General features: G+C 43.0%; 1 protein-coding gene across 1 annotated transcript in view; it reads left to right on the top strand.

The window, feature by feature from the left end:
* Positions 1 to 549, top strand: part of LOC118926105 (short transient receptor potential channel 5) — a 41,818-nt gene extending 41,269 nt beyond the window's left edge. Inside the window, exon 4 of the mRNA XM_057495382.1 lies at positions 461 to 549. Within this exon, the coding sequence (XP_057351365.1) occupies positions 461 to 549 (89 nt within the window). The remainder of the gene's footprint in view (positions 1 to 460) is intronic.
* Positions 550 to 14,146: the final 13,597 nt, after the last annotated feature.

The raw sequence follows: 14,146 nt of genomic DNA, 5'->3' as shown, positions 1-14,146 counted from the left end.
AACTAATCTCAAAAAATGAACAATGTTTTGAAATTATTCTAAAACTACATTATAAACCCACATTAAATAGGTACTATGACACACAATTGAGTTAGTAGAGAGGCAAGACTACAAAGCCCCAGTATATATAAAACCACAAGGGAGTTCACTAATAACTCCACAAGCAGTGATGTCATTGATATATTTCTAGAATAAAACCTCTGGAGTTCTGGTGGATATCTGTTTGTCTGTGGCCCACTTAATCATAGAATCATCAGGATTAAGTGAAATACAATGGCAATCTATTCTTCTGTCACTGTAATCAATCCAGGGTGTATTAACCTCTAACCTCTGAAAGAGTTAAACATCCCAATGTTAATTTGATGGAACAGAAGCTTGGCAGGGTATGAAAGAAGTCCCAAAGCAATTCTGTGCTAGCGTTGGTTGCCCTGAATTCTCAAATGTATGTCTGGGCCTCCAGGGAGTCTCACATATATGAATGAACAGTACTATGAGACCCCAGATGAAGAAGAGTTTGCTGGGAGTTTAGCTTTCTCCCTGTATACCTGACCACTTTTGCTGCTCTTTCCTGACAATAGACGAACAATTCCCTGTATCTATGGAGCCCTTTGAGAGCTGGCTGCAGTTTCCTCCCATTAGAAATTGGGGGAAGAATAATCAGATATCTGGGGGAGTCACTACCTCTTGCAACTTTTGGTTACTCTTAGAGATTCTATTCCCTATTAAGTGAATGTGAAGGAGAAAATTAAGCAGTAGTGAATTTGATATGGAATCCCATACCCCTCTAAGGCCTCCTTTCTATTAGCCTTGGCCTGCATTCCTGAAAAGATGCTGCAGAATGGAAAGCTTTGTTGAAGCTAGTTACATGTGTTTTCCAGAAAGAAGAGAATGTCTTGCAAGTTACTGAAAGGTCATCCTTCCATTTAAAATGTCTTTGCCTTTCTAAGTTGCAGCTTTGAATTATGTTTGACTTCAGGGAAATATAGACGAGGCAGCTGATGGTTTCCTAATTCAGGAATGATCAGCATCTAGCTTACCTTTTTCTAGGAAGACTGCAGCCCCACACCCTTAGCCTGGAGTGTACTGGGAGGAAGACAGGCAGGAGAGAGTAGAAGTGGGGTTAGAAGCCCCAAGTAGCTCTACCTTCTCCCATTTCCAACCACAGGCAGCCACGTTCCTGACCCTTTCCTTTAATACTTGGTCTGTTCTGACAAGAACAACGGGCATTCTGCTCAGAAGGTTCTATTGACGATACAGCTGCCTGTTCAAAGCAATACAGTTGAAAGTATTGTCAGAGAGGAAGTGTCAGAGAGGAATGCTAGGGGTGGCATTTTCCTCAAATATTTCCTCTCAAAATGCAACAGAGGGAAAATATATGAGTCAATGCAGAGCAGTGTATGCATATTAGTAAACCTTTGCTCGTCAAAGACTGCGTTTGGAAAAACCTTGCTGATGATGTTGACATCATCAATATGACAAGCATAGGTTCAATCATTAAATGGCTTAAGCTAATTTTCCTGTCAACCAAAAGTTACATATTTGTTTTAAAATGTGACCCATTTATTATTATGACCCAGTAATTCAATCCTGGCCATTGTGAACTGAAAAATCAACTGCTCATCATGATGTATGCTGTCATGGCTGCAAACAGAGACTTTCGAGTCCTGTTTTTTGCTTATGAAGAAAGAAATATTCTTGAAATGAGTCCTGTTGGAATGTCTGTGCTAGGAGAACTTAAGTGTCTTGGCACTCTCCAGGCTCAAGCTTCTTTTCTCATAGGCTTCCCAGCGCTAACCAAGCCCTGCTAGAGTGAGAGGCTCCCTGATGCCTGGAAGTCTCTGAGAAAAGTCCCTCAGAAATCCCAGGTGGGGAGTTCAAACAGAAAGAACCTAAATAGGAAATTTCCCCAGGGTGCCTCCAGAAGTACCAACCAATAAAACATGTTTCTTGCCATGAATGGCAGTCACTATAGGTCAGTCTCATGTTTACCTAGAACAGCCATAACTCATGGAGTTTCCATTTTGATGATAACTATGGGCCCTACCTGTGGTCCTGCCAGAGAGGTATGTGTGCTGACTCCCTTCTGGTATGGCTGAGGATAATAGAACAGCACCATGCCATGCAAAGGCAAGCTCCATAATGACCTGCCTGGTTTCCTGCCACTATAGCCCTTCAGTACCACCACGTCTGGCTAAAAACACTTCATTCCCATGGAGTGACTCTTCTGGCACAGGCTCTGGGACTAATCCTGTTCCTAGCAATGGGGACTCTTTGAACTTGAGGCCAGCACCTCAGCAGTTCAGCATCCAGTCAGCCAAGCTGCTGGTCTCCTCTGAATCTTACGTTTTGGTAGCAGTGGGTGAGCCCTTGCCTTTTTGCCGTGTAACTAGGCTTCTGCTTTACACTCTACTTTAGGGGTTCTGAACTGCATGCAATTTTGCATCCCCACAGGACATTTGGCAATGTCTAGAGATGTTTTGGGGAGGAAGTGTTGGAGGTATCAAGGGGGTAGAGGCCAGAAATGCTACCCACTGCTGACAATGATCAGGACAGTGCCTACAGCAGAAATTCATCTGGGCCAAAATGTTGAGCTACCCTAGACTAATTCCAGTAACTGAGTCCCTATCTTCTATCCTGCCCAGTCCCCCCATTCATGTTTCCAGACCTCTACAACACCAACTACCTGCTTCCAGGTGCAGTGTTATGCCCACAGATTGGGTAACCTCTCTCTTATGCATTACTAGCATGTCTGGGCTGCTTCTGGTGCCAGATGCCTAGAGATCTTCCTGACCACCTTGAGTCCATATCACATGTTTGCTAATAGCCCAAGCTCTGGTTTCAAACTGCTTGGATGAAAGTCCTGGCTCTTCCCTTTGCTAGCTGTGCAAGCTTAGACAAGTCACTTTACCTTTCTGAGCCTCAATTTTATCTGTACAATACAAATAATGGTAATTACTGCCTCATAAATGAGATAACACATGTCAAGTACTTAGCAAAGTTTCAAGCATATTCTCAAGTATTTGGTGAATGCCAGCTATTAACTATTGTTGAGGCATTTTGAGACTGCTTCAGCAGATTTCTCTTGTCTAGTGATTGTCAACCTTCTACAGCAGCACTGTCCAGTAGAACTTTCTGCCATGAGGGAAATGGTCTCTATCTATGCTGTCCAATAAAGTAGCCATCATGTGGCTATGAAGTAGTTGAAATGTAAACAGTGGGACTGAGGAATTGAATTTTTTGAATTCTATTTAATTTTAATTAACCTAAAGAGCCAAATGTGGCTAGTGGTTATCATAAGGCACAACACACTTCAAGGGTTTTTCAAAATTAATATTCTGCCCAAAATAAAATTCCAATTAACTCTCCTAGGGAAAGGAGAAACAGTCCTACTCCCTCTCCTTCCAGACATGGAGAATCATTGTCCTAGTGAGACACTGAACTGACTGGAGTGTGCGGCAATCCTCAGGTAGGCCAGCGTAGAAAAAGAGTCTCAGAAAGTCATGACTAATTCTAGCTAGTTCTGCCTGTCCGTGCGCCAGTCAGCCCACTGCAGCAAGCCTCAGGTCCTAAGGCAGGGGTTCCCAACTCAGGCCATGCTGCCCCCAGAGGACATTTGGCCATGTCTGGAGATGCTTTTAATTGTCACGAGTCTGGGAGTGTATTACCAGTGTCTTGTGGAGAGAGGCTGGGTAGAGAGATCCCCCCCACACAGGACAGCAACTGACAACAAAGAATTATCTGGCTCCAAATGTCAAGAAACTCTGCCCTGGCAGGATTCTTAAGCAGTCACAGATGGGAAAGCATCTATTCCACTAAAAGCCTCCATAGACAGAGTGCCTCTTACCTCTCTGAAAAATTCAACACAATGTTCACACTAACCCTAGTTGACTCCCTTCATATTACCTGGAAGGAAATTTTTCCTTTCCATAATAGGAACAGAGTTTAAAAAAAACAGTAATTCTGCCATCGGGAAAAATGCAAATAAGAGACAGTTCTAAGATGATGGAGGCTATTGAGAAGAACTGGGTCTAGGTCACCAATTGCTATGATATGAGAAGGAAGAGAGCCTTTGGACCCCAAGTTTTAGAATGAAGGATTTCCACAGTGTGTAATAACATGGTTGACCTCTTTACCCCAAAAGGTGATACAGTGTAAAAAGGTAAAAGCATTTTCCCAAGGAATTAGATTTAGATAGGTTTACTGCTTCTGACCATAAGGGACTATTTAGAGGAGCCAGAAATATCAGAGCCACCCTTCTTTGAAACTGATAGCATGGAAAGAATTCCTGCTCTGCCCATCACCAGCTCCTGTGCCTCAGAGACAAAAATCTGGGCTGTACAGCCCATGGACCTGAGTTTGGCATTGGGCTAGACCTTATATTTTAGGCCTCCAAAATTTCTCCATGCTGCTATTTAGGCACATTTTCTCACCTGTGGCCTTCAAAGGGAATGTTGAAAGCCTACGGTGTTCAGAAAAACCAAATGGGATAATTCAGATCATAAACCCATTTTTCTTTTCCTAACTCTGAGCTTGGGGAAATGCTAAACTATTCTACATAATGGTCCCCTACTTTTCACGCAGTTTACCTAACTATGCACCCAGTGTCCTTGTGTAACAGCAATCAGCAGGGCCAGATATATAAAATCCAACCCTATGTATTTTTATCACTATCCATAGGTTTGAAAGATGGAAGATAGTTTATCATGTTTTCTTTGCTGAGAAGATCAAGGACAATCATGTAAAAAGAAATGAACTCCCCACCTCATCAGGTACTATGCCCACATTTGAAAGTAGCTGTTGAGCCATAGCATTCTATCTCCGGAGACTAGCCCAGCTGCATGGCTCGCCCTAGGTGTGGATAACTGAGAGAAGAAGGAATGTGGGTCTTAATTATTGTTTCACAAGTGTGACACAATCTCCTCTCTCAAACCTGTTCCTCCAATCATATAACCCTTTAGTCCAATGCCTGCATATGAACTGAGCAACTTTAAAACAGAATTTGGCATGTGTATGGATCATACAATGAAAATCATGATTGGCAAATTCTTGACATATCTAATATCAGTTTTGCTTCAAGATTTCTGATCTGGTTTCCTTTCTACTTTTCTGAAAGGTCTCTTACCTACCACAGGCTGACTTTAGGCCATTTTCTTTATTCAGGCTTATCCCGCACTGCTTTTGAGAGTACTGAGAATTACCCTTTCATAACTTCCTTTACACTCTGAGAACTAACCAAGCTAAATTTCTATCACTCAAGTTCTTCTAGGCCTAAACTGGGGCTCTTAGTAATACCTACCAATTTTCAATTATATAGCAATGAACATACTTTTCAACTATATGGCTATGAACTACTTGAAACACAGCAGAGGTTCCTGGGTCCTCTTCTTGCACAAAAGACCCTCTTTTTGTTCATTCTGATTCTGTTTCGCTGGCAAATGTTCTCCTATCAGGATCAGTGCCTACTGGAAAAATTATAAAAGAACAAATGGTTATTTGTATAAGAAATACTTGAGTTTTTAATCAATCTGATTACCCTGGTTGGATCACCTAGGTTTCTTCTGCATATGGGTTCTCAACCCTTCCAGAAACATTTATCAAGCTACCCAAACTCACGTTAGTCACATGATGAGCAATGACATGGAAAACTCTAAATTAGCTTGGCAGCATCCTGCCTCTAGTAAAGCAGTCTACAAGAGAAATTTAGAAATCACATGTTGACCTGTAAATATGAGCCAAGAACAGTTGCTTTCCTAAACAGCTATTCGTATCAAGCTCCACCATAGGGCTACCAACAAAGCTAACCACACTCCCACTGGCCAACTGGGGCTCCATTCTTGTGCAGTCCTAGTGACACAATGACCAAGCCTTCAATTTTTACATTTTTCCCATCTCTATAGTAACCCACATCTTCTGATTTACATATTTTGGACCCACATCATTTTCCCAATTTCCTGGGAAATTCCATAACAGCATACAGAGTGCCTTCACAGAGGGATGGCTCCCCAAAATCCACCCACAGTGTATCCCCCTTTCTATCCTGGCCTCTTGTAACTCTTGTTTCATTTCTAATATTAATCCAGAGGCACACCTTACTTTTGGAGTCAATGGCCCCCATCATTCATTATCATTCATTGTAACCCATATTTTGCAAAGGGAAATATGTGGAGTGGCTCATTGAGATCTTTGTGACAATCTAAATTTGAGAAAAATGGCTTTCTAGGTTTCGTCCAACTGGAACCCTGAAAGTAGAAACCCTTAGAGTTAGCCATGTTATAATTTTCTCACAGACTTAGGTCTTACCTTTTGAAAAATTAAGAGCCCCCATATGTTGAGAAATCAAGAATGGTTTTATGTGGGCTTCCAAACTTTGAGTAATGCTATATAATGTTTATCTGGCTTCAAAGTAGAACATTAGTTGATGGAGTTAATTAATATCCAATAAAACCTGCAGTATACACTTAGGATGTGCCTGAATAGTCAATGCTGGGATTGTAGTTGTTTACTGATGCACTAAATCGAATGGTTAGTCTCTTGCTGATTGAGGGTGAAGTAGTATAGTGATTAACAGTACAGAAAGCTTTGGAGCCAAACTGCCTGGGTTCAAGTTCTGACCACTCTGCTTCCTAGCTATGTGATATTGGACAAGGCCCTTAGCTTCTCTGTGGCTGAGTTTCCTCAGGTGTAAGATGAGAATAATTTTTATGACTACAGCATAGAGGCACAGTGAGGACTAAATGAGATGCTCCAGCATAGTGCCTGGCATATGGAAAGTGCTTGATAACCAGTAGCCATTAGTACTATTTTTATCCATGTTAATTAGTCTAATGCTGGACATTGTCATACACATTATTGATTTTTTTTATTAAGGTATGATTGATATACACTCTTATGAAGATTTCACATGAAAAAACAATGTGGTTATTACATTTACCTATATTATCAAGTCCCCACCCATACCCCAATGCAGTCACTGTCCATCAGTGCAGCAAGTTGCCAGAGATCCACTATATCCCTTCTCTGTGATATACTGTTCTCCCTGTGATCCCCCACACCATGTGTACTAAACATAATACACCTCAGTCCTCTTCTCTCTCCCTCCCCACCCGCCCTCCCACACCCCTCTCCTTTGGCAACCACTAGTTCATTCTTGGAGTCTGTGAGTCTGCTGCCATTTTGTTCCTTCAGTTTTGCTTCATTGATATACTCCACAAATGAGGGAAATCATTTGGCATTTGTCTTTCTCTGCCTGGCTTATTTCACTGAGCATAATGTCCTCCAGCTCCATCCATGTTGTTGCAAATGGTAGTGTAAGATAAATTCTAACTGAAATAAGTAGGCGACGAGAGGCAACAAAGGGCCAGGCAGTTTATTTGAGCACAATCCCAGGCGAGGTTCACCAGTCTGCGTAAATACAGGCTGGAGAAGTCGCACTCAGCAGGGCAGGCACCAAGTTTTTAAAGAAGGTAGGGGGAGGCAGAGCTTATATTTATAGCGGCATGAGGATTAGCTAGCCTAAGGCACATTTTTCAGGTTGGAAGGGGGCAGCAGCCAGGGACTTTGGCACTTCATTGGTGTCCGACGTGCTCACCCTTCCCTCCAGTGCCTCCAACCTTACATTCCAGCTTTTTGGTTATAATGGGCGCCAACTTGATTTGGCTACTTCCGGCTGAGGAGGGGTGGCATGGGTAGGGTTGAGGCTGGTGGGAGGCCAGAGGAGGCTTGGAGGGAAGGGGTGAGTACTGATGTACCTACATGGTCTTGTTCACTTTTACTGTCCAACCTCTCTATCAGTGGCCGGAGGTTCTAGCACATATGTTGTCTTTGTCTCTCAGGACAGATATATCTAGCATGATCACTCAGGCTTTTTCCCGTCTAGTACTGTAGTCTGGATGATGAGAGACAGACTGAGGCTTGTTCATAGCAGGCAGCCTGGACGAAAGAATGGAAACACAAGCATTGGGCGAGACAAGGGGGTATTTTTCTTAGGAGAGAGAAGTAAGGTAGGTAGGAGAGGTGTCCGTGGGAACTTGAGATAAGAGAGTATAAGGGTTAGGAATGACCGGGTGAAGAGGGACTACAGTTTCGTTGATTATCTGCAGGTCTTGAGCAAGCTGGTAGGCCCCCGATGGCTTCTTGACTGGAAGGATTGGAGTGTTACAGGGAGAATTAAGAGGGGGTTCCCATGACACCCACAACTGAGACATGGGAAGGATGTAAATGCCTGTGAAAGGAAGGTAAAACAGAGTAGGCAGCCTCCGTGTCTACCAAAAAGGAGATGGACTTACCTGCTACCCACAGCGTGGACCTGGGCTTGGCAAGGGTGATAGGGGTGTTCGAGTCTAGGCATCTTCAGTCTTCGAGTAGCCTCAGCAGGTCTGGAGGGGAGTCCCTTAGGGGAGCCTGCCTCTCACGAGACTCTGTCGCGGGAGGATGACCTTCCCCAACTGGGCATTCTACTTTCCAATGACCTCTCTTACCGCAAACTGGGCAGGGTCTAGTCAGCTTGTTGGTTGGGTTGGGGCATCTCTTTGCCCAGTGGTCTTCTTGGCCACACTGGAAGCAGGGTCCTGAAGGCTCACGAGCTCCGGACCAGTCTTTGGTGTGATGAGACCCCTGTCCTGCCAGCCGCAGGGCCACTGCAAAGGCTCGGGTTTGGGACACTGTCCTCTTCTCATGTTCTTTATCACGGGTATTAAAGACTTTAAAGGCCATGGTTACCAGGTCATGGAGTGGAGTTTGGGGTTCCTCTTCTGCCTTTTTAACTTACGTCTTATGTAACTAATACTTGTTCTGGTGAAATCTAGTTCTTTACTAGTTTAGGAGTAATAAAACAGTATTTTGACAATAAATGACAAAAGACTTACAAATGACAATGATTAAAGATCTGATGAGAGCTTACTGTAAGACAGTTGACATAAAGAAATTTGGATATTTTTCTAATACAAAACATTCAGTAACAAAGTTTAGCATCATTCCCCTTGACAGTGCCTTCCAGGCAATTTAGCAGGTAAGTTTATATCAGATAAATAAGCTAAATTGGCTAAATACTTTCTCTAATGAGAAAAAATTCTTCTGACATGTTCCAGGGGCCCTCTGGAAAATATCAGAGTTAACTAGAGGTAAAAGCACCTTTTTGAATTTGATTTTGGGAAGCTGTTAAAGTTTTTTAAGGCATTTGTCTAAATAGAATCATAAGTTACTATGAAACAATACTTATCTACTTAACTAGAATGACAATAAAAGATTTTAAAGGCAAATACAGAAGGTTACACAGTTATTAGCAAAGCTTAGCTTTTAGTTTTTTCATATTAAGATCTAATTATCTTAAATATTCAGACAACTCATTGAGACTTTAAGCATGAGAAACTGTTTTGATAAAACAATTAGAGAACTCTTTGCAATTTTTCAACATTGAGAGCAGACTAACAGTTAAGAAAACTTTGTCTTTTTATCTCAAAACAAAATTCTAATTTTTCTGTGTACTTGATATCGTAACTCTTTTGCTTTAATTTTATATAGCATGACCATATCAATTCTTCTACAAACTTTCTACAACTTCCTTTTACATTGCATTCTCCCTCTTTAAATAAATAGCTCTACTTTAGAACAATTACTTTCTTTTACCCTCAACAAAACGAATTTCCATTCTTTATACTTTCTCTTATTAAAACACACATCCTTTTAGCAAGTAGAGATGTTTTCTTCTTTAAATAGCTTTAATTAGATCTCAAAACTATTAGGAACTTTAATTTTCAGTGAACACTGAGAAGTGGGCTATTGTAACCATTGCACTAGCATTCTTTAGATTAACAAATTCATGAACACACTTTATAATTCCTGACACCATGTGCTTTATAGCATAATCTCTAAGCACAAATATGTCTACTTAACTTAGCAAAACTTTAAGATTCTAGGTCACTACAAAAATTTCCAGGCTGCAGGCAGGCACACACACTGCCATACACAATCACTAAGATATTCACTTGCTATGCCTAGCTCACCCACTCCCAACAACCATGCCAGACCACTTACAAAACGGCGGGTGTGGGGAGGGGTGTAGGGTTGGGAAAGAAAGGAGGCTGGTCTGTGCTGGGAGGAGTTTTGTCCATGGCTTCCAGAACTGGAGGGCGGGAGGAGCATGTTCCAGTGGGGGAAGAGGGCGGTGAAGGCAGAAGGAGAGGGGGAGGGGGTGGTGCAGCCACCAGAAGAGGAGAGGAGCAGGAAGACGGCATGGTTGAGAATGTAGGACTTTAAGATGGCAGCAACACGGGGGAGGACAAAGAACTTAAAGATGGTGGCAGAGAGGGGTGAGGGTAGCGAGCTGAGAGAGGTGGGAGACTAAGGTCCTCCAGCAGATCTGAAAAGGAAGAAGGACTGGGCAGAGTAAGAGGCTGACAATCTTTAACTGGAGATCGGGCCAGGAGAACCTGAGTTGTTGAACACTTAACATAAAGGTCTGGGCGGGAGCGCAAAGTCCAAAAAGCCTGCACATATGGGATTTCACCCCACTCTCCACTCTGGTGGCAATAATTAGTCAAGTCAGTGAGGAGGCCAAAATTGAAAGTTCCCTCAGGGGGCCAGTGAGATTGATTGTCCAAGGGATACTGAGGCCCAGCCTCAGAGCAAAGAAAGACTGGCTTCCATTTGCAAACTTCCCAGGACAAATATAGAGTAGCCAAATTAGAAATGAGACACCGCAGCGGGGTCTGAGCCTCTGCTTTCGAGGGCTGGTTCCCCATGTCTGTGCCACTTCCCAACTAATCCTGCTGAGAGGAGCACCCAGCATCCCAAGTGCACCAAGTCAGGGGAGATGGCCTGGGAGCCTGGGTGAGGGACGTCTCCCACACTGCAGGGCCAGGGGCAGGTATCCCGGATGCCCACAGCGGATGGGCTGGGTGCCCAGGGGCTGGATGCCCCAACCTGGACGTAGCTACGATTTTGGACAGACCAGGTGAAAACTGAGTTAGGGAGGAAAACAGATCGGGGGAAACTGAGGGACTCACCGGAAAATAGTCCACGCAGCAGAGAGCAGGCTGAGGTCCCGGGTCGGGGAAGGAGGGGGCAGGGCCGCCAATGGGCGGTCGGGGCCCCGTGCTCACACCCCTTCCCGGGTTTCAGCACCAAATGTAAGATAAATTCTAATAGAAATAAGCAGGTGACGAGAGGCAACAAAGGGCCAGGCAGTTTATTTGAGTGAAATCCCGGGTGAGGTTCACCAGTCTGTGTAAATACAGGCTGGAGAAGTCGCGCTCAGCAGGGCAGGCGCCAAGTTTTTTAAAAAGGTAGGGGGGAGGCAGAGCTTATATTTACAGTGGCGCGAGGACTAGCTAGCCGAAGGCACATTTTGCAGGTTGGGAGGGGGCAGCAGCCGGGGACTTTGGCACATCATCAGTGTCCGATGTGCTCACCCCTCCCTCCGGTGCCTCCAACCTTACAGGTAGAATTTGCTTCTTTCTTAATGCTGAATAGTATTCCATTGTATATATGTACCACATCTTCTTTATCCATTCATCTACAGATGAACACTTAAGTTGCTTCCATATCTTGGCTATTGTAAAAAGTGCTGCGATAAACATAGGGGTGCATATGTCTTTTTGAATCTAAGAAGTTGTATTCTTTGGGTATATTCCAAGGAGTGGGATTCCCAGGTCAAATGGTACTTTTATTTTTAGATTTTTGAGGATCCTCCATATTGCTTTCCGCAATGGTTGAACTAGCTTACATTCCCACCAGCAGTGTAGGAGGGTTCCCCTTTCTCCCCAGCCTCACCAGCATTTGTTGTTCTTAGTCTTTTCGATGCTGGCCATCCTTACTGGTGTGACATTATTGATTTTTACATATCAATATTGACTTTTTAAAACACCAGATGGGTTCTGTGACATCGCTCCCAAATAAGTTTTGTCCATTTTGGACTTCCTATCTAAGTTACATACAATTTGGCTTTGAAATCAACTGAGATGACCCAATAAATCCTGATTTTGATGGTTTTTTTTTTACCAGAACCTGGGAAACAGATTATTTCCCATTTTATGCCAATGGCTGCTCCAGAGTAGATCATGCAGCACTACCACTAACTAACTGACCTTATAAGAAGGCAGAGTGGGCTGCTGGTAATGTGATGTGATTAGATGCTGGCATTCTTCATTTCTGAGAAATTCAGAGAAATGAAATTTTATTTCCAACAGTCCTTTGGACTGCTGAAAAAGAATTATTTAGTCTGGCGTGTTAGAGTGGGGAGTAGGAGCCCCAGCAGGTGGAAAAAGAGGTACTGCAATTTCACTAAACCCAGGCACAGGATGGTAGATTCATTTCCAACATGATGCTATCAAGCCAGCTGTGTGAGGAAGTGCCAAGTGGAGAGATTTGGCCTATGACCAGACCGCATTGTGGGTATGAATGAGGTGGCTCCTTGTAAGGGTCTGCACGTTAATTACAAATGGTGGGTTTAATTTCTGAAGCCTGCGATAAATTCCAACAAGGGCACCTGCCTAAGGTTGGTAACAATGGGGTTCAGAAAAACTCCAGTTAGCGGATTATGTCCAGTGATGAGTTTCATGGAAAAGAATGTATCATTTGGGCCTCTTGAGAACAATAACCTTGTAAAAGCTCTAGCCAATCCTGAGAATGGGAAAAGTGGAGTATCGGCTATTCCTTTGTTATATCCTCTGGCAATGGAGTTTAGCTGCAAATACAAAGAAGCTGACTTTAGCTCACTCTGTGCACTGTTCTGCAAGGGTTTGTGATGAGCTCTGAGCCCAGTGACTGTTCCATGCTCGTTAATCCAGAAGGATCCTAAAATATAATGCTATCTTTCAACAGGAAGACCTAGGGCAGGTCCAGGAAACTCATTAGGGCCTGAATGCAAAGCCCCAGAGAGAAACGGACAATTAACTTCTTTAGTGGCCATGCCCTAAGCCCACATGGGTTGCAAATTTCAAAATTCAATCAAGTTGCTTCGGGGACCAGGTTTCTTCAGAAGTGCAGTTGTAGATAATGTGAACCAAATCTAATTTCTTGGTGTGTTGATTTCCTTCCCCTCTCCCCCTCTTTTTTTCCTTTTAAAAGACATGATTTCTAATGGGAAACCCCAGATCATTCAGCATAATTTTGGAGTTCAAAGAGAAGGCAAAACTTAGTAAGAAAATAATAAAATTGAATTTTCCATCTGAAACCTCAATCTGAGCACAAAATGGCTGTTAAAGGATAATTTTTTTTTAAAAAAAGGTTAAATCATGATCCTCGTACAAACTGAAAGTGAACACATGCCCAAAATTTTATTTAACTCATTTCATTAGCAAGGGAAGCAGGAGGCCATGCAAACAATAGCCTGCAAGCCAAATCTAGCCTGTCACATTTATGTAAATAAAATGTTATGGAGTACAACCACACCCATCATTTACATATTGCATATGTCTTTTTTCATGCTACAGTGTCAGAGTTCTATGGTCACAGAGCATTTATCCTTGGACCTTTTTCAGAAAAAGTTTGCTGACTCCTGATACAGGCCATTGCAAATGCTGAAAGAAATTTACATATAGATGCACAGGGCAATAATCAGTTGCATTCTGTCAGATAAAAAATATTTGCATTACAATTTAATGAGTTGTAAAATAATTCAAAGATAACCAAAGGCACAGGTAATCCAGAAGAATGTACTAGACCTGGCTGCTAGGCCAGGTACATGAACAGAAATTCAGACTAGGGATCCAGGGAAAAAATTTGTTTCATAAACTAGGGCACAGATGGAGAAGAGGCTGGGATTCAGGAACCAACAGGACAAGGAGAGCTCCCTGATGCACAGCCCCAATGATTGGAATTTGGAATGGCAGAGGCTGAGGCTGGCCACTTGAGTGCTTCCTACTTCAAGCCTCAGTGGTTCTGGAAACTGGGACAGAGCTCTGTCCTTGAGGTAGATCCGGGAACCCAACTGTGGGGAGCCTCGGCAGGCAGAGGTAGATCTTATCCACTTTCTGGGTTTCAACTACTCTTAATAGGCTGAAGACTCCTGCATCTACTTTTTCAGCCCTGACCTTTCGTTTAAGATTCGTGCTAGAGTTATACAATTTTCTGCTACTGTTCCAATAGGTACTTCAAATTCCACATGTCCAAAATTGAACTTGTTTTAACCCTAAACCTGTTCTTCCTC

This window comes from Manis pentadactyla, chromosome X (assembly GCF_030020395.1).
Source record: "Manis pentadactyla isolate mManPen7 chromosome X, mManPen7.hap1, whole genome shotgun sequence".
NCBI lineage: Eukaryota > Metazoa > Chordata > Mammalia > Pholidota > Manidae > Manis > Manis pentadactyla.
Note: the sequence above shows the minus strand (reverse complement) of the source record. Positions and strands in the feature narration are given on the sequence as shown.